At 34.1% G+C, this 19978-nt stretch overlaps 2 protein-coding genes across 10 annotated transcripts in view; one reads left to right on the top strand and one right to left on the bottom strand.

The window, feature by feature from the left end:
- LOC309610562 (uncharacterized protein) overlaps positions 1 to 19978 on the bottom strand; it is a 651150-nt gene that overhangs the window by 482600 nt on the left and 148572 nt on the right. The window lies entirely within an intron of this gene.
- RBBP8 (RB binding protein 8, endonuclease) overlaps positions 1 to 19978 on the top strand; it is an 82941-nt gene that overhangs the window by 19452 nt on the left and 43511 nt on the right. For 5 of the 6 annotated variants that reach the window (XM_082353538.1, XM_082353537.1, XM_082353536.1 and 2 more), the window contains 3 exons: positions 592 to 687; positions 11655 to 11767; positions 17688 to 17754. In XM_082353538.1, coding sequence (XP_082209664.1) covers positions 592 to 687; positions 11655 to 11767; positions 17688 to 17754 — 276 coding nt within the window. Of the gene's footprint in view, positions 1 to 591; positions 688 to 928; positions 992 to 11654; positions 11768 to 17687; positions 17755 to 19978 lie in introns of those variants that run through there. The other variant, XM_082353540.1, reaches the window with a different exon arrangement.

Genomic DNA, 19978 nt, shown 5'->3' with positions numbered 1-19978 from the left:
TGTGTTGGGTCTCTGTTTCCGTGCGAGGGCCCTCTCCAGTTGGGGCAAGCGGGGGCCACTCTTCATCACGGTACGCGGGCCTCTCACCACTGCGGCCTCCCCTGTTGCAGAGCACAGGCTCCAGATGCGCAGGCTCAGTAGTTGTGGCCCATGGGCCCAGCCGCTCCGCGGCATGTGGGATCCTCCCAGACCAGGGCTCAAACCCGTGTCCCCTGCACTGGCAGGCAGACTCTCAACCACTGCGCCACCAGGGAAGCCCGAGTGTACATTTTAATAGCAATTTTGACAATGTTGAGTCAGTGGTGGCATCAGAATTTACTCCTTCATCTGTGTTCCAGCATTGTATAATGAATACCTGGTGCTTAGGAAGATACTTCTGTAGAAAATAAAAACACTGTAGAGCAAATTCTACTATAATTTGAACTCTGATTAACAAGATATTCAAACCTCACCTTCTAAGTTGTTTGTTTTGATACAACAAATTCATAATATGTAAGTGGTGAGATCATGCTTTGGAGTTCTTAATGACAGAATAGTCTTGTTAGAGTATTTTTCCATTAAAAAAAAAATGACTTATTTCTTGACTTTTAGAGATGCACAGAGACTAGAAGAATTCTTTACCAAAAATCAACAGCTGAGAGAGCAGCAGAAAGTCCTTCATGAAACCATTAAAGTTTTAGAAGATCGGTGAGTCTGGTTCTTGGGTCTTCTTGTGTAAGAGGTGATTTCCCTCTTAATAGAGTATACATTTGTTTTCATTTGTAATCCATTCTGAGACTTAAAATGATCTTTTTACCAACTCTATGTCAACTTTGGATAAATACTTTATGAAATTAAAACAAACTTACAGGTTTGTTTTTTCAATAATTACAGCAATCACATCAATTTACCCTTTAAATGATGTTTCTTTATCTGGTATTTGTTGTAGGACAAGCTCAAGAGTAGCAGTGTTCTAATACATCTGATGCTTTCATTCCATTTTTACTTCTAAGTAGGTGGAAACTGGTTCACAATTCTATTCCTGTCTTCTTTTTTTTTAGTTTATTTATTTTATTTGTTTTTTTTTTGGCTGTGTTAGGTCTTTGTTGCTGCGTGCAGGCTTTCTCTAGTTGCGGCAAGCAGGGGCTACTGTTAGTTGCGGTGCACGGGCTTCTCGTTGCAGTGGCTTCTCTTGTGGCAGAGCACGGGCTCTAGGCACATAGGCTTCAGTAGTTGCAGCATGCGGGCTCAGCAGTCGTGGCTCGCGGGCTCTAGAGTGCAGCCTCAGTAGTTGTGGCGCACAGGCTTAGCTGCTCTGCGGCATGTGGGATCCTCCCGGACCAGGGCTCGAACCCGCATCCCCTGCATTGGCAGGCGGATTCTTAACCACTGCACCACCAGGGAAGCCCTATTCCTGTCTTATTTTCTTACTCCTGCCATTCTCTTTTCTTCCTTGCATATTTCCCCACTTTCAGGCATTCTAGGGATTCTTTTTACTGAATATTCCCAAGATAATGCCTATTACTTCACCTCATGTACAGACTTTTTTCTTTCCCACTCCTATGAGGTTAACACTCTACACTAGAAAAGGCTTTCAGATTTTGCTGTTTTCCCTTGTCTGAACTGTAAGTGCTATTTAGGAACTTGAACTATTTATAGCAAACTACGTTTCTTGCTTTATTTATAGTTAATATTTTTCCATTATTATCATTTTTGTATATGTTACGGGAAGGCTGGTGGTTTGAATTCGCCACTGTGTCTTAGTGGTGGAATAATCTGATATTCTGCATGATGCAAACTAAAGTTGAGTACTCTTTCTTCCATGACGGCTATCTCAGTGGATGCACATTTACTGGAATAGGCAGCCTATTGTGGGAAAAGGCTCCATATGCTTTGGAATCATAGATGTGAATTTGAATTCCAACTTCACACTATCTCCTTAATTGAATTCAACAATTAATAGTTGAGCACTTACTACGTTCCAGGTGTTGTTCTAGGGGCTAGGAATACTATCCTTAGTATGTCATGGAGCTGATACTTAATTTTCAGAGATTGGGAGTGGGCCTGCAAATAAGATGATTTCAGATTACAAGAGCTGAAGAAGAAATAAAAATGAATTATGTAATTGAGTGACTACGAGCATTGGGAAATGAAGGACTATCGATGGATGTCAGGGATGACCTTTCTGAGGAGGTGCCATTAGAACTGAGACCTGAGTGATACAAAAAAGAGCCGTCACTTGAAGAATTGAAAATAAGAAGAGGACAAATGCAAAAAGCCTCTGGTGGAAATAGATTTTGAAATATTTGAGGAGTAGGACATCCACTGTGATTCTAACTTAATGAGTAAGAGGATGAATGATAGATAATATTGGAAAGGTAGGAAGTAACTAAATTCAATAGGGACATCAGAAAAAAGTTTGGATTTTAATTGCATTGGGAAGCCATTGGAGGGTTTAAGCAGGGGAATGCCAAAGGGATACGAGCAGGTACTGACAACATCTGTTATATCCAAATGTAGATGTCAAGTAGGTAGTTGCATATGTGAGTCTGGAACTAATGGGAGAGGTTAGAGCTAGAGAAACAAATTTGAAAATCATCAGCTGTATATAAACAGCATTTAAAATCTTGGGACTGGATAAGATCTCCTAAGGACATCTTTAAAAGTATAGGAAAAACATAGAAGAGGGCTCAGGGCTGAATCCTTGGGCATACTAATTAAGGTTTAATGAAGAATAAGGGCCAGCCAGCAAAAAAGATTGAGAAAGGAATTACCAGAGTAGGAGAAGAGCCAAGAACATATGACATGACACTAACAATACCTTCTTCACAGGGCTATTTTGAACGTTAAATGAGATAGTGCAAGTAAAAATACATAATGGAAGCTTAAAAAGACTTACAATATCCCTCCTGTTTGGTGAATATGGTTCCAACCTCTAGTGCTCTAGTCTGTACTCTACACACAGCCAGACTAGTCCCTCTCTCTAGCTGAGACATCTGGAAACTAGAAAGCCATCTGTCCGTCTCACTCTTCCCTAGTCCAGGATCAAAGAGGAAATCATCAGTTACTCTTCCTTCAGTGTGGTGTGGCATTTCCTTCTGTTTTCTCTGGATATGTAGTACAGGATTGAGGAGGAAGGGCGGAGAGCATATGTTTCTCAGCCTTTAACTCTCCAGTGATTGAAGCACTTCCTTCTCTTACTTTACCATATTTTTTTCTCTCATCTCTACTGCTCCACTACTTTCTACAAGCGATGAGGTTCTTCCTTCCATATAATAATGGTAGTAATGGCAAGAGATTAGGAACTTGCTTTCTGTTCAGTGATTCCCAAGTATAGAAAATTTTAAGTCTGAGTTCTCTAAGAAAGCAAACATCAAGATGACATTAGATATTCCAGAGATTCTGGGGGGAAACACACCTGTAAGGTAAATGAAGAAGGAGCTGGAGGAGACTGGGAGAGCTGTGAGATGTCCACGCATCTAACCCTTTTGAAAAAGAGAGAAAAAGGAAGGTCTTAGACTGCACTGCAGTTTTAAGAAAGCTTTGGCAAGGCCAATGGGGAGTTCTGGAGCCATAGTATCCCTGCTCTACTCATTCATTGGCTGGCTTCTGACTGTGGGATGCCTGGTGTGTTCACCTGTCTGGCGGGTAGAGGATTTCAGAGCACAACAGCTGGAGCCAGTGATTTTACTTCCCACAATAGGAGATACGTTTTCATGGTTGCCACACTCAAAGACTGATTGTGTTTATTTCCAGCATTCTTTCTGTTTAGTTGATCATTAGCAAGTTGTTTAGGACTCAATGCACTGAAAAAAAATCACAAGGTAAGGTTTTCATTATGTTTTGCACAAATTGGCTTAATACAGTTGGCTCTCCATTTCATCCCCAAGATATAGTGTTCTTCATCTTAGCTCTTGAAGACACTCCTTTCTAATATCTTCAGAACATTTCTTCACTTTATGATTTAAAGTTTTGGCTGTTCTTTTATTCTTTGCATCTTGTGCTTCTCTTCTTAAGTGAATTTTTCTTCTCCAGGCTCATTCTGAGAAGAAATGTTAGTGGATGAGTGCCCCTACCCTTCCCATTGCAGTATTTTCTAAATTACCATCCTTTATTCAGTTAATATATTTAATTGTTAAAATTATCATTTTTATTCTGCAGTTTTTAAAAACTAGATTCTTTTCTTTTTATCATCTATTTTCACTAATTTCAGGTGGATGTCATACTTCTGTGCTGTTTCTTACCCTAAATGTTCTCTTGCCTCTCATTCTGTTCACCTTTACATTTTTAGGTAGGTGGGCCTATAATTCATTACATGGTATTAATTTGGGGGTGGGACAAGGAGTGTAGCTCATTTCTTTATTCACATGCTTTTTCTTTCCTTTCTTTAAATCTGAGATTTCCTTCTGGGATTATTTTAAGATTTGTCCCTCATTTTATGAAGCTTCATTTAATGAAACCAAGAACGATGTAGATCTAATCATTATTTTTTTAATGTAGGATCTGCTAGTTTTGAGGGCTCACGTTATACACAGCCATCCAGCACTTAATCTTCACCTTAACACTGTGAGGTAGATGATAAATCAATTTTACAAATGAGGAAACTACGCTGACAAAGAGTTAAGAAACTTTCCCAAGATCACATAGTTAATGGATAATTAGGTTAAATTTGCCCCTCAAACTTCCCAGTTTCTACTGTTTGACGATGCCTTGTCTGTGTGTTGTCTTAATTTTATAAATGTGTAAATGAATTACAACTTAACTGATTATCTCAAAGTATTTATTCTTGATATAAAGTTACCAAAACAAGTACTCTGAAATATTAAGTCTTCAACATTGCCTATTATCTAGTCTTGTTTTCTTGGAAGGTTGTTTTGCTTGTTTGTTTTTGGTTATTTTTCTTTTAAATTGCTACTAACTAAATCCTACCTTTAAATGTCAAAGTAGGTAACATTTAGTAAAGTTCTGCCTTCTTAAAATTTTACTTTAATTTTGTCCTATGTAAGAATGATAATCCTAGAGTAAGCTTTAAATATCTATAAAAATTAATGTTTTGCTGAGACCTTTTAAAAGCAACGTATATTTTGTTAAAATTTCTAAATGGTAATTCTGCAACTTGCTGTTTACCCTTCATAAGATGAAGTGATTCTTATTTCTTATGCTAATATTATGAAAACATCAGGAGATGTTTAGATGAAAGGAATTATTCAGTAAAGATAAATTAGATAATAAGAAGTTCTAATTTAATGTGGCTTGTTTGTGTTTTACTAGTACTGTTATTACATTACTATTTACAGGAACCATTTACAGGCTCCCTCAAGAAACCAAAGTATTTCACTTAATCTAAGGAACAGTCACTGTACTAGATAAAAGGCATTTAAAAAAAAAAAAAATCTGAACAAAGCAGTTAAACCATAGTTGTCTGATAGATTTTAATATTTTTAAAAGCATTTTTGTCAATATTAGGAAACTCATATTTCAACTGTTGTTAAAAGGGAAAATTGGTACTCATAATCAGAGGATTTGTGGTTCTCTATTTTTGAAATACTGACCAAATGTCTCCTTTTGTCTTGCTAACTCTTCTTACTTATGGATTTGAATTTAAGTGTATTCTTCAGGAGACCTTCCCGGACTTCCTAGACTCGACTTAGTTGTGCTGTGTGGTTTCATAGTACCCTGTATTTCCACTTTAACGTTGTGAATCATACTTTATTGTAATTACTTTTTATTGTCTTTCTTTTTTTAGTACACTGTAAACTCCTTTAAAGAAGTGACATTATCTTGGCCACTGTTGTATGTTAGCACTTACAGTACTCCCTGTAAGTGTTTAGGAAAACCCTTTTGAATGAAAATGAATAAGTTTGAGGAAATCTTTTTAGGGTATAGCAAACAGTTGAACATACTTGTTTATCTGGTAAGTTTTAATTGCAAACTGAAATCTTTTCTTTCTTCATCTGTATGAACAAGCTGGAATATAACTCAGAATGCATGATACTTTCAGCCCTTACAAGTAGAATTACTCTTCTTTCCTGTTTACCTGCTTATAGCTACTGAAATTGCATTCTCCTGTGAAATTGAGGCTGCTTTTTCTTTCTCTGACAGCAGCAGTTGAAGATAGGCAAGAAGAAAACAGTGGAATCCTGCTGATAGAATAGGAGCTAGCCTGTTTTCTCACATTCATTTAAATTTAAGCTAGGATCAGTGAACAATCGAGAGTTGACTCTTTTTCACAGGTATTATCAAGAGTGGCAGTTAACTGGAGAAAACTAGATGTAATAAACAAGTTAGGGAATATTGTTTCATTTTAGAAGTTTATACTGTGGCATTTTTAAACTTGGAAACTAAGGGTTTCAAGAGGTTGTCTTCCATGATACCTTATGACATTTTAATATATCAGAGTTGATTTCTTGGAAACAATAAGGTGTTCGGTTTTTAATGACAAAGTGGTAGGGTGACATTTGAATACTTAATTAGGATTGATTAATGCCATTTAACTCCTTCAGTGTTTTTCAGTGACCTTTCAGTGTCAGTGCTCTTTTTGGCCTCTCTAGCTTAGTAGTTCTGTGTATACATTATTTACCACAATCAGGTCAACTATTTGAATGTTTATTGCATGAATCCAAAGCTATTAATTTGAATAGATCTTAAAAGAGAAATATAAAAGTGAAATGTGAGTATTTTAAACCAATAGTTAAAATTGAGTTTCTTCTTATAACAGTTTAACAATGTCTTGGTTTTGGAATAGTTTAGAGAGAACTTTATTCTTATTTCCTTTGGAATTTTAAAGGCATAAACAGACTTTACTACTAGCTTTGGAAATGCTTGAAAGTCTGAAAACATTAAGTGTTATAGCAGAAAGATAAGAAGGTATATGTCCTTAGTACCTTAATTCTCAAAAAAATTTTATGTAAAGTTTACTAGAATATATTTCTATTAAATTAAAATGCTATGATGAAAAGGAGTATAACGTACTATTTAGCTGATTTTACGTTTTTCCTTTTATAATTTTTATTCAAGTAATACATGTACAGTATAAAGTTGTATAGTTATCATCAACCAATAGTTTCCTGTTCCACTCTTTCCCACCCATGCCTGTCCCAGTTTTTAGTTCTCCAAAGTTCTAAATGATGTATTTTCACTTTAACACTTGATTTATCAATTTGAGACAATAGTTGTTTACTTCTTGCTATGAAGAGGAATAATTTTTCCCTCCCTCACCAATTTTTGAAGTTATTTTAGTGCTGTTTTATTTTTGGACCTTAATACATACATTTATGCAGGTATACATATTTACATGAAGATATTTTAGAGAGAGATGTCTGAACAGTCTCCCTGAACTCACCTCTGTATCACAGGAGGATACTGATGCTTTCACCCTTACCTGCATCACTCTTCCTCTCTTTCTGCCTTCTGCCTTGTGTCAGCTGAACCAATAACCTATAAATATTGACAAAGTTGATAGTTGCTACGTTCTTTTCTGTTACCAGATTTCAATCCCTTGTATTTTGTTTACAAGTTAATTGTAGAAGTTGGAAAATAATGAACAATGTTTACTTATTGACTATTCACTGCTGAGCCAGGATTCATTTCCTTCTCTATAGATCCATTGTCACGACCCCTGTGCCACTCAAGGAGAGTGTTTCTAATGTCCAGGTCAAATAGATTCTTTTCTACTCTGTCCCAAATCAGTTGCTCAAGTCATCCTATAACTGTATTATGATAAAGACGTACTTGTATAAGTTTGCTTTGTTTTTTTTAGAATTTCTAACTACCTTTTTTCTTAGTGAGATTAGAAATGTTTTCCTCATCATGTCATTAATATTATTTAATGCCTGTTATTCTATTTGATTATAATCTTTTTTGTTGTTCTTTTTCTTGAAGACATACTTCTTGGGCTGAAAAACTTCCTGTACTAATTTGGACCATTTACTTTCTAGGCTATCCTACAACATCAGTTCTGGAATTTCTCTCACTGGATCCCTACATTAATTCCATTATTTCTTTCAACTCATGTTAGTCAACAAATATTTATGGAGCTCCTGTCTTGTGCCAGGCACTATTTTAGACCTTGAAGATATACTAGTATATATGGTTGGAAAAATGTGGGCCTGTTTTTCCTTTTTTTTTTTTTTTCCTTATAGCTCACCCACAAGTAACTGCTTTAAAATGCACAGGAAGTAAATTTTCAAAGAGTCTTGCATATCTGAGAAAATGTTTTTATTTTACTATTGCATTTAGATGGTATATTGACTGGATATAAAATTCTAGGTTGAAAATAGTTTTCCCTCAAAACTTTGAAGGCATTTTCTCATTGTCTGTGAGCATCCAGAGCTATCATTCTAATGTTCATTCCTTTATAGGTAATAGATTTTTTTCCCATTCTGGAATGTAAGATCTTTTTATCCTAATTCTGAATTTCATATGGTGTGTGTGTGTGTGTGTGTGTGTGTGTTTCCTTCATTGTGCTGTCCAGTCATCCTGTTAACCTGAAGACTAGTATCTCTTAAGATACTATTTTTGTCTATTATTTCCTCTCTCCATTTTTGTAGGTTCTCTCTTTATGGAGCACTTCTTAGTCATAAACTGATCCTTTACAATCTTTTGTCTTGTTTCTGTTACTTGTTTTTTTCCATGTTCTGGGAGATTTCTTCTATTTTACTCTCCAACCCTATTATTGAAGCTGTTTTGGTAATCACATGTTTAGTATCCAAGAACTTTTTATTGTTTGTTGATCATTTATATGTACATGTGTGTATGTGTACCCTTTTCTTGTTTCATGTCAACATCACTTCTCATTTTTCCAGGGATACTAGCTCTTTTATGTTACTGGTTTGCTTCATACACTAGTGATCTTTGGTTGTCTGTATTTAGTAGTGTATTACTGCAATGAATTTTCTGCATTAGTTGGTATGATGTACTCTGCTTTTAAGTGTCTATCTGTTTTACCCCGGCCATTCCCAATTCTCCCTCCCCCAGGAGTTTTCCTATGAATAGGAAAGTCAACTGAGGACTCTGTATATGTTATGGGAGCTTTACTTTTCAATAAGAAAATGAGGAGCTATCCTTTGACCTGGGTAGGATTTTAGACTGGGGCACTCAGCTACAGCCCTATTATTATAATTTCGCATGTGATTTCTTCTTTAACTCATTGCTTATTTAGGAGTGCATTGTTTTTAATATACACATATTTGTGAATTTTCCAGATTTTCCTTCTTTTTTGATTTCTAATTTAATTCCATTGTGGTGAGAGAACATACTTTGTCTGATTTCAGTGCTTTTAAACTTATTGAGACTTGTTTTGTGACCTAGAAAATGGTCTGTCCTAGAGAATGTTCCAAGTGTGCTTGAGAAGAATGTGTGTTCTGCAGTTGTTGGCTGGAGTGTTCTGTAGATGTCAGGTAGGTTTAGGTGGTAGTGTGTTCAAGTCTGCTATATCTATGCTGATTTTCTGTCTGTCTTGTTCTATCCACTATTGAGAGTGGAAGTCTATAACTGTTATTGATGCATTTATATATTTCTTTCTTCAGTTCTGTCAGTTTTTGCTCTGTGTATTTGGGGGCTTTCGTGTTGAATGCATGCTCTGCATATTTGGGGGCTTTTGTGTTAAATGTTAATTGTTATATCTCTAATGAATTGACCCTTTTGTTATAGAATTCACTGTCTCTAGTAACACTTTTACCTTAAAGTCTCTTTTGTTTGATACTAATTAATTAATAACCAGCTCTCTTTTGGTTTTTGTTTGCATGGTATTTCCTTTTCCATCCTTTTGCTTTCAGCTTATTTGTATCTTCAGATCTAAAGTGTGTCTATTGTAGACAGCATATAGTTAGATCTTATTTTTTTTTGTCCTATCTGACAGTTTCTGCCTTTTGATTGGAATGTTTAATCAATTCATGATTAATGTTATTGATATGGTTGGATTTATGCTAGTCGTTTGGCTTTCTATATGTTTCAAGTCTTTTTTGTTCCTCTGTTCCTGTTTTTCTGTACCTAACCCCACCTTGCTCTTTGATATGATGGACCTTCTAGGATAATCTTCTAGTTTTTAATCTTCTCTCTTAATTTAATTTAATTTAATTTATTTAAATTGAAATAGCCCATGTGGCTTGTGGCTACCATTTTGGACAAGAGTTCTAGACTTCTCCCATAGTTAGCCTATGATTCAGCATTCTCAGGTCAGTTTCTATTTGTCCACCAGCTCCTTGCTTTTAATTCGTTTGTTTTTCTTTCCCATTCTCCCAGTTCTCATAGTCTTGTGTCTTTAAAAATATACACAGATCTTTACTGTAGTTTTGTGGGATTGGGGGAGGAAGCAACAGTAGATGCAGATGTTCACTTTGTCATCTTTACTTAGATCTTGATTGGCCTAATTCCTGTTTCTGGAATGTACTCCAATTAAACCATGTTGCCCAATTCTTTATTCCTTCATTCTAGAAATTTTAGTCCTATTAATGCAACCTATGATCTCTAATCTTTATTTTTTACATCCATATCAACACTGTTGATACGAGTTTTACTTTTATATAAAAAATCTCTAGGTTCTTTTTGTTTGTTTGTTTTAGTTGTATAGTTTTCATGTTTTGTCTCCTTAGTTTAAAAGTCATGGCATGTACTACCATGCTATGACTTCCATAGACACTCACGTACTTAGTATCTTATTGACTTAGGTCACTGAGTTAAAATGATTATCTTAGATTTTGTATTTTCTAAATTCCTAATGTGGGATATGTGTCATTTTTTTCAACCGTATTTTTTCCTGGTTATATAAATAATGAAATTAGAGAAATTTTGAAAAATATAGCAAAACACTAAAAAGAAAATCTTCTGTATTACTGGTACCTACAAGATAACTGTATTAACATTTTGAAATACACCTTTCTCTCCATCACCCACCCCTCCTGTGTAATATATGTATTTCCCTTTTCCCTTCAGCACTCACAAATAATTAGTAAAAGCTATTTTGTAATCTTTTTTTTTTTTTTTTTTTACATAGTAGTACACTGTGAATTTCTACTAACACTGGAGTCTTTTTTTAATGCTGAAAAGAGCATTACTTTTTTTAAACTTTGTATTCTTTGACCTTTAGTATTCATTCAACTAAAACTTAGTTGTTGAACACTCATTATGTGTTATATGCTATGCTAAGCAGATGCAAGCTTGCTTAAGATATAATTCTGTCCATTGGTACTAGACTGGGTTCATATTTTGGCTCTAATAAAAACAAGGGAGCTTCAATAAATAAGTTCCCTTGAATAGAGTTTAAAATTGGCAGATTTTTACAGAATTGCAGTCTGTAGAAAATGATGTAGCATGATTTCAGCCTATTTGGGAATATGTTAAAGGTATAATAACTAGTTAATTTTCTCTGTATTTTCCAAGTAAATTTTTTAGTTCTTCATAAAGTATAAAAATCTTGAAATTCAAATATGAAGAAGTATCTTTTAGCAGTTGAAAAATTTTTTTAATTTCAGTTTTATTGAGTTATAATTGACAAATAAAATTATTTTTTTAAGAAGTATTTATCATGATGATTTGATAAATGATATATATTGTGAAAGGATTCCCACCATCTGGTTAATTAACATATCCATCACCTCACATATTTTTTTATTTGTTTATTTTTTGATGAGAACATTTAAGTTCTACTCTGAAAATGTTCCGTTTTTGTTTTGTAGATTAAGAGCAGGATTATGTGATCGCTGTGCAGTAACTGAAGAACATATGCGGAAGAAACAACAAGAGTTTGAAAATATTCGACAGCAGAATCTTAAACTTATCACAGAGCTTAGTGAGTTTCCCTTCTTCATTTATTAAGTATGTAAAGCATAGTATGCTATTGTTAAAACCTGTTATTAAATTGGTTACAATCAGATGAATTGTTTACATATGTTTTTCTTTATTTAAGCAAAAGTTCAAATGTTGTTTTTTCCCTTTTTGTAGATTTAATCTCATGCTTATTTTAGTAAGAAATAGGATACAGAAAGGTTGTGCAAATACTGTCCTCGTTGGCCTTAAAGTCTCACCAGCTGTAAGACAAGAAGCAAATTTTCTTTGGTTATATCCATATTTGCTTCTTTGGTTTTATTTCATATTAATTCAACTATTTATATTTAGTAAATTTAAACACAAAGCAGACAATTTACTGTTCTACAAAGGTGTATTTTTTTTGATTTTCACAATTTTTTTGGACACACTATTACATGTATACCATTTTTAGTTTAGTCTACTTACCATTTTATGTAGGATTTTCTTACATTTATCTTCTTTTCCAAACTAATTCGGTATTTTGACTTTTTTTTTTCTATTAATTATATTGCTGTCCTCTGGTTACTCAAGCAAGAATATATGAATGTATGCTGATTGTTTTAAAAAGAGATAGAAGGAACATAGTGTTATTCTGCTCCCAGAGGTAACTACTATTAAGAATATGATAAATATCTTTACAGGTCCAGATTTATCTATCTTTCTGTTTGTCTCTTTCCCTCATTTTACCCCCTCCTCTATCTTCTCTTTTAAATTTTTAATGGGATCATATCATACTTCTTGTTCTGACATATGTTATTTTATTTTAGACTATATATTAGAAGTCTTTACATGTTTATATGTTTGTTTATATATTTAGACCCATAGATTCTGTGGTGTGTATGAATGAATGCATGCATGAGTTTATTTAGGAATATAAGATTATCAATGAGTAGAAAACTATTACATTTCAATAGACATAGTTGAGATCCACAGTTATATTACCAGTAGTACTTGAAATAATCTGCAGTAATGTCTACATGTCTAATAGATTTCTAGCAACTTTTAACTGTCTGAAAAATAGCCCAAAATTCAACAAGCAAAAACCCTAGGTATTAAGGAATAAGACAGCATTCTTTTTCATGGCTGCATTGTGTAGATGCCATTTATTTACCCATTCTCATATTGATGAACAAGTCAATTTTTTGTTTGAGTGTTTGAGAATTTCAGTTTCCCTACATTCTCTTCAGTTTTGTGCAAAAATGTATTAATTGACAATATCCAGTTCAGTGGGTAAAGAATGATATACCTTTTTAATATTAGCATTCTCTTTATTACTATTCAGGTCAAGTATCTTTTTACTTGATCTTCAGTTTGCATTTCTTCTTGGGTGACTGGTTTGAATATCCTTTGTCTAATTTTCAGATAGATAAAATACTTCATGAGTTCATGTTGAAAATTCAAATTCAAGACTATAGAGCTTTTGCTAACCTCTTCTAATAACATCTGTATCCCCTTTCTTCCACACCGAGAATCATGGTTCTCAAGGACACAGGGATGATAGAATTAAAATATCCCCTAAGTACTCATTTTTTAATCTCATATTATAGTACAATAGTCTTAGAATAATACCACTAATAATACCCCCAATGTGATTACTGAAAAGTTGAGGAAAACTAATTTTACATTAAAATGAGCAACAGGAAAATCATTGAGGTCAAATCCCAAACAAAGTTATTTTATGAATAAAAATACTAAGGGCCTCATGTTTATGAATTCTTGGTGTTTCTATATTGTTGCTACTTTTTTCCCCCCGTCCTGCCTCTCTTTTTTGTTCTTACTTTTTCCAGTTACTGCATTTTGAGGATATTTATCTTCTTATTTCATTTTTATTTTATCCTTTACTTTTTTTTTAAACTCTTTATTTCTATTTTTTTTTGTTCAACCTTGAAATTTTACCATGCTTTCCTAAAATATAAAGATAGTATCTTACCCTCTTCTGAATAATACAAGGACTTTAAAACACTTTCACTCTGATCATCTCCTTCTCCATTTACATACTGTTTATGGCCTGTATTTTTTTTTTTAAGCCCTGCAAGTTAGAAACGTCTTTAAAAATTACCTTATTCAGACAGCTTTTAAAAGACTTACCTACATGTGCAGCAGTTTCTTTGCTTATTATTACTTTTTACATCTCACTTTTCTTCTGGTATTATTTGGCCACGCCACACTGTATGGCATGTGGAGTCTTAGTTCCCCAACCAGGGATCAAGCCTGCGCCCCCTGCAGTGGAAGTGCAGAGTCATAACCACTGGACCACCAGGGAAGTCCTGAGATTCATTCTTTAAAAGTTCCTTTAGAGGATATTTGTTGGTTCTAAACCCTCAGTTTTTATCCTCAATGTTTTTATTTTACCGTTATTTTTATAAGGCTATTTTACAGGATAACAATTATTTTTCTCTGGCTACTATTAAGATTTTTTCCTTAGTTTTTGGTATTCTGTAGTTTTAGTGCAATTTCAAGTAGGTTTTTAAGAAAAAAGTCTGTTTAGTATACATTACAAAATCTGTTGAATCACTTCTTTAATCATATCTGTACAACGGTCGGCTACTAGCTCTTCAAATATTGTGTCTTCTCCATTCTCCTTATTCGGGGGTTATGATGAGGCCTTGTCATTCGATCCTTTGGTCTCTTAACATCTCTTTCCTATTTTTCATCTCCTCATTTCACTCTGCTGTGTTCTGGGTAATTTCTTCAGCTTTCTTGCTTATTATACTAAGTTCTTCAGCTCTGTTACACTGAGTTATTTTATTTCAGTAACCAAATTTTTCATTTTTAAAAATTCTGTTTGGTTCTTTTTCAAATCTGTGTAGTCCTTTTTTTTTTTTAATGACATTTCTTAAAAATATAGAAAAGTAAGGAGAATAGTAAGGAACCCTCATACACCTATCACATAGATTTAACAGTTGTTCATATTTTGCTGTATTTTCGTCATTTCTTTTCGAACTGAAATATTTTAATGTAAATTACATACATCAGGACATTTTTCCCCTAAATACTTGGATAATTTATACCTAACCACAATACCATTACCTTGCCTACCAAAGATTACCCATAATTTGCTCTGATATTCTTTAAGAACCGGTCCATATTCATATTTCTACAGCTGTCCCTCTTAAGGTAGTTTGCAACAGTTTTGTTCACACCTGCCAATCACAGACCACACATTGCATTTGTCTTTTAATCTGGAATAAGCTCCCTTCCTATTTTTTTCTTTTATGACATTGACTTATTGAAGAAGTAGGGCTGTTTTCCTAAAATTATGCCACCTTCTGGATTTTTCTCATCATTTTCTTTATCTTGTTTCTTTATTTCCTATAAAACAGAAATTGTATCTGAAGGCTTGATTAGGTCCAGATTAAACATTTTTGACAGCAGTACTTAATAGGTAAAATTGTCTACTTTATATTGTATCATATTAGGATATAGATATTGTCAGGTTATTCCACTCTTTGGGATTGGTGGCCAGATTTCTCCATTATAGAGTTATATTTTCCCCTGAGTACCACCAAGTAGTCTAAATTGGGAGGATGGATGTGTGATACTTTGAAATCTTGCAAAAATACAATTCTCCCTCAATCTTTCTTTAATGGTTTTAATATCCATTTGTGGTTCTGGCCTGAATCAATTATTTAATTCCAGACTACAAAATGATAATTTTCCATTTCTGTTATTCTTAATCAGCTGGCATTCTTCTATAAACAAGAATTCTCCCTCATCAGTTTGGGGCTATTGGTTACCTTGGGATGTAGTTCCTCCTAGAAAGGCATGATACATCATAATATTTTCCCTTTAATTGCCAGTTTTCAGAGTAATATCTTGTATAATAGTTACCTACAATGGTGACAAATAAGGTTTTTTTTTTAACATCTTTATTGGAGTATAATTGCTTTACAATGGTGTGTTAGTTTCTGCTTTATAACAAAGTGAATCAGCTATACATATACATATATCACCACATCTCCTCCCTCTTGCTTCTCCCTCCCACCCTCCCTATCCCACACTTCTAGGCCGTCACAAAGCACCGAGCTGATCTCCCTGTGCTATGCAGCTGCTTCCCACTACCTATCTGTTTTACATTTGGTAGTATATATAAGTCCATGCCACTCTCTCCCTTCGTCCCAGCTTACCCTTCCCCCTCCCCGTGTCCTCAAGTCCATTCTCTACGTCTGCATCTTTATTCTTGTCCTGCCCCTAGGTTCTTCAGAACCATTTTTTTTTTATATTACATATATATGTTAGCATACGGTATTTATTTTTCTCTTTCTGACTTACTTCACTCTGTATGACAGTCTCTAGGACAAATGATGTTTTGTGTGTTGTATATGTTACGTTTCATTTTGCTTTTGACATGAATGGAGCTTTCTCTTTTTTGAGCATAATAGACGTGGAATTTTATATATTCAGTGTGTGTCATTCAGTTATGTTCATTATTTTTATTGATGCTCAAATTATCTCAATCTTGTCTGTCTACTCATTTTTGGTAATCACTTTTATCATGTTAGTTTTGAGCCTTCCATCTTTTAAATCTTAAAACATTTCATTATCAAATAATTCTGTTATCTGAAATACTTGGGAATCTGTATATGAGTTATTTTCTACTGACTCTAGTGGTAAGTGAATTCAGATCACTTTGGCTCATTCCAGGAGTTCAGGCTTAAACTGGAAATCTCAAGTTCAGTCCCCCCACCAGTGCTGATACCAGTATCTGCTTGCTTACATTGCTTGGGTTTTAGCTCACAATTTGTTTTGTTTTTGTTGTTGATTGTGGTGGTGGAGTTGGGAGGCTCTTGGATTTCTCTTCCTGTGTCTAGGTCAGTTGTCCTCTCGAATCCTTTCCTGATTTTTTCAACGGCTCAATGTAACCTTTTTCTCCTTGGAATTTCATTTTTTCTCCTTGGAATTTCATTTAGTATTTTATCTGTACCTCTCTAATGCCCTTGTCACTTTCAGTTGTAAAAAATATGTTTATATAATATCTTGTCTCTCATTAGACTACACTTTCCTCTAGGTCACTGTCATATCTTCAGGTTTTTGTTTTGTTCTGTTTTTTTCCAGATCCTCCACAGGAGGTAGTTTAGTAACCCTCACATATTGTATTGATATATAGTCAACAAATTTTTATTTACTCAGTGTAAGAAAATATGTTTGGATTTGTAAACCACTAAATTATTAACGGATTTTTGGAGTATGATTAACTTTCTTTCTGAGAGGTTAATTGTACTTACTCTGACTTGATTTCTTTGATATATCCCTCCTAGTAAAACACATGCTTAACCAGTGACATAATATCAAGGATTGATAATTTTGTGCTGGCAGCGGTAGAAATTATAGCCCAAAACTGAGTTTCTGCTTTATAAATAAGGATGGATAGGAAAATTTAGTCAAGGTAGATTCAAACAAGGAGATACTACTTCAATAGTATATTTAAGTTACTGATAATGTAACTATTAATGAAACATAGAGTATGACTAAGGAAGAAAATTTACTTAAGTGTGCCTACATTATAAAAATTACACTGATATTCAGTGTTACATTTTATGATCAGATTTATTTCAGTAAATGGTATTTGAAATTAGTAGGACTGAGTAACCAGATGGAATGCTTTCTTGCTCAGTATGAATAATTAAACTATACTCCCCAGTACATGAGGTACTCTTTCTTTTTTGCCCACAAGCATTACATAGAATTACCAGTTAATCATTTACATGGAACTTGCACAATATGAGATGTAATAATCACTACCTAGTAACAAATTAGTTTTGAACAGTAGCATTAACCCTGACTAACATTATGACTTAGAATTTGAAATCCTAATTCTCCATGATTGTTGCAACTGTTGAAAGAACCTGACATACATCTTATTATAGCTATAATTTGTGCTTTCTTTTCACATTATATTTAAGTGAATGAAAAGAATACTCTACAGGAAGAAAATAAAAAGCTTTTTGAACAGCTGCAGCAGAAAATTGAGTAAGTATTTTTTCTTAATTGTGGCAGAAAATTGAATATTTTCCCCTAGCTTCTCTTTCTTCATTTTACTTAGCTTTGCAAACTGTAAAGATATATTAAGAGTTAAAGGTTTCATTTTTAAAAATTATAAAGTATTCTGCAAATGAAAATATAAAGAAAATCACTATATTTTTGTTCTGGGAGTATATATGAAGAGTGTGTATGCATCTCTTAGCTTAGTGTGTGAATATATAAAAATCAAAACATTTTAATTTAAAGCATTTTAATTTTTATAACTTTATTATAAATAACAAATCATTCAAATAAGTTATTTGAAATACTTATATTTTAAATATTTGAGTTTTGTTACCACCTTTCTAGCCCTGTCCCAGAAACTTTATAAAAGCAATCTGAATAATTATTTCCTCTTATACACTTCTCAGGCCTGGAGAACTTCCTCCTTTTTTATTTCTCATAATAAAAATAATAACTTTTATCTTGTGTTCCAGTTACTCTTCTTTGTGTTTTATGTTTATTATTTCTAATCCTCACTGCGACTCTTCAAGGTAGTTTTATTATCTTTATTTTATAGATGAGGAATCCACATCTTAAAAAAGTCAAGTAACTTGCCATGGTCTCACAACTAGTAGATAATGAGACATCACTCAGAACCCCATCTTCTGACTTAAAAGCCTCTGTTCTTTCCATTATTTGACAGCGTCTCAAGAAAAGAATCTGTTTTTCTGGGTCTAGTCTGATGCCAAGAAGAGTTATGGCCAGTTCTTAGTTCCCATTTATGTAAAGCTTATATAATATTTTTTAAAAGTTAGGATTCAGGATAGTGTTAATGGTTTATAGGGTTTTAAAGACTCTGTTGCATCTGAGTGTACATCTACAAAAACTTTGCTAAACTATGTAGACGTAACATTATTTTGGCTTACGAGTAGTTACTGTCTTATGTATAAACACATATCACAAGTGGAATTAACATCTTTATCATATCAGTATATTTTTAAGTAGTGGATTTCCAGTAGGATTTTGATATTTCTCCCATGTTATCATGAATATTGGTCCAATATTCAGCCCACTGAATATTGGTAGCCAAAGAGAATTTTGAGGGGGGATAATAGATGAGGAAAGAAGGCTATCAGGCCAGACAGAGGTTATCAAACGTGTGTATGAAAATGTCAACCCTTTCTCATTTTACTCATGCTGCATATTGAAGTGAAGCTAGAACACAAATTCACAGTCTTTTCTATATGATTCCAAAACACAAAGTTTTTTTTTTTTTGAAAAGTTACAACCTAATCTCACTTCAATTGACAAGATACTTTTTATTATAGTCATTATTTGTCCCACTTACTGTGAGCATTCCTATGCTTCACTGTGATAATATCAGTGTGTTTGACTACAGGATGATACCTGAGGCTCCACTGGAGGTGTTTTGTAACAAGCTGTATATGCTCTGCATCACCCTTCATTTTTTTTTAATAGATTTTGATTGAAGTATAATTGCTTCACAATACTGTGTTAGTTTCTCTTGTACAACAAAGTGAATCAGCCATGTGCATATATATATCCCCATATCCCCTCCCTCTTGAGCATCCCTCCCACCCTCCCTATCCCACCTCTCTAGGTCATCACAAAGCACCAAGCTTATCTCCCTGTGCTATGCTGCTGCTTCCCACTAGCTATCTATTTTACATTTGGTAGTGTATATATGTCCATGCTACTCTCACATCGCCCCAGCTTCCCCCTCCCCCACTGTATCCTCAAGTCCATTCTCTATGTTTACGTCTTTATTCCTGCCCTGCCACTAGGTTCATCAGTACCATTTCTTTTTTTTTTTAAGATACCATATATATGTGTTAGCATACAGTATTTGTTTTTCTCTTTCTGACTTAACTTCACTCTGTATGACAGACTCTAGGTCCATCCACCTCACTACAAATAACTCAATTTCGTTTCTTTTTATGGCTGAGTAATATTCCATTGTATATATGTACCACATCTTCTTTATCCATTCATCTCTTGATGGACATTTAGGTTGGTTCCATGTCCTGGCTATTGTAAATAGTGCTGCAGTGAACATTGTGGTACATGACTCTTTTTGAATTATGGTTTTCTCACGGTATATGCCCAGTAGTGGGATTGCTGGGTCATATGGCAGTTCTATTTTTAGTTTTTTAAGGAACCTCCATACAGTTCTCCATAGTGGTTGTATCAGTTTACGCTCCCACCAACA

Source organism: Balaenoptera borealis, assembly GCF_965194805.1.
Source record: "Balaenoptera borealis genome assembly, chromosome: 14".
NCBI classification, from domain to species: Eukaryota; Metazoa; Chordata; class Mammalia; order Artiodactyla; family Balaenopteridae; genus Balaenoptera; species Balaenoptera borealis.
Note: the sequence above shows the minus strand (reverse complement) of the source record. Positions and strands in the feature narration are given on the sequence as shown.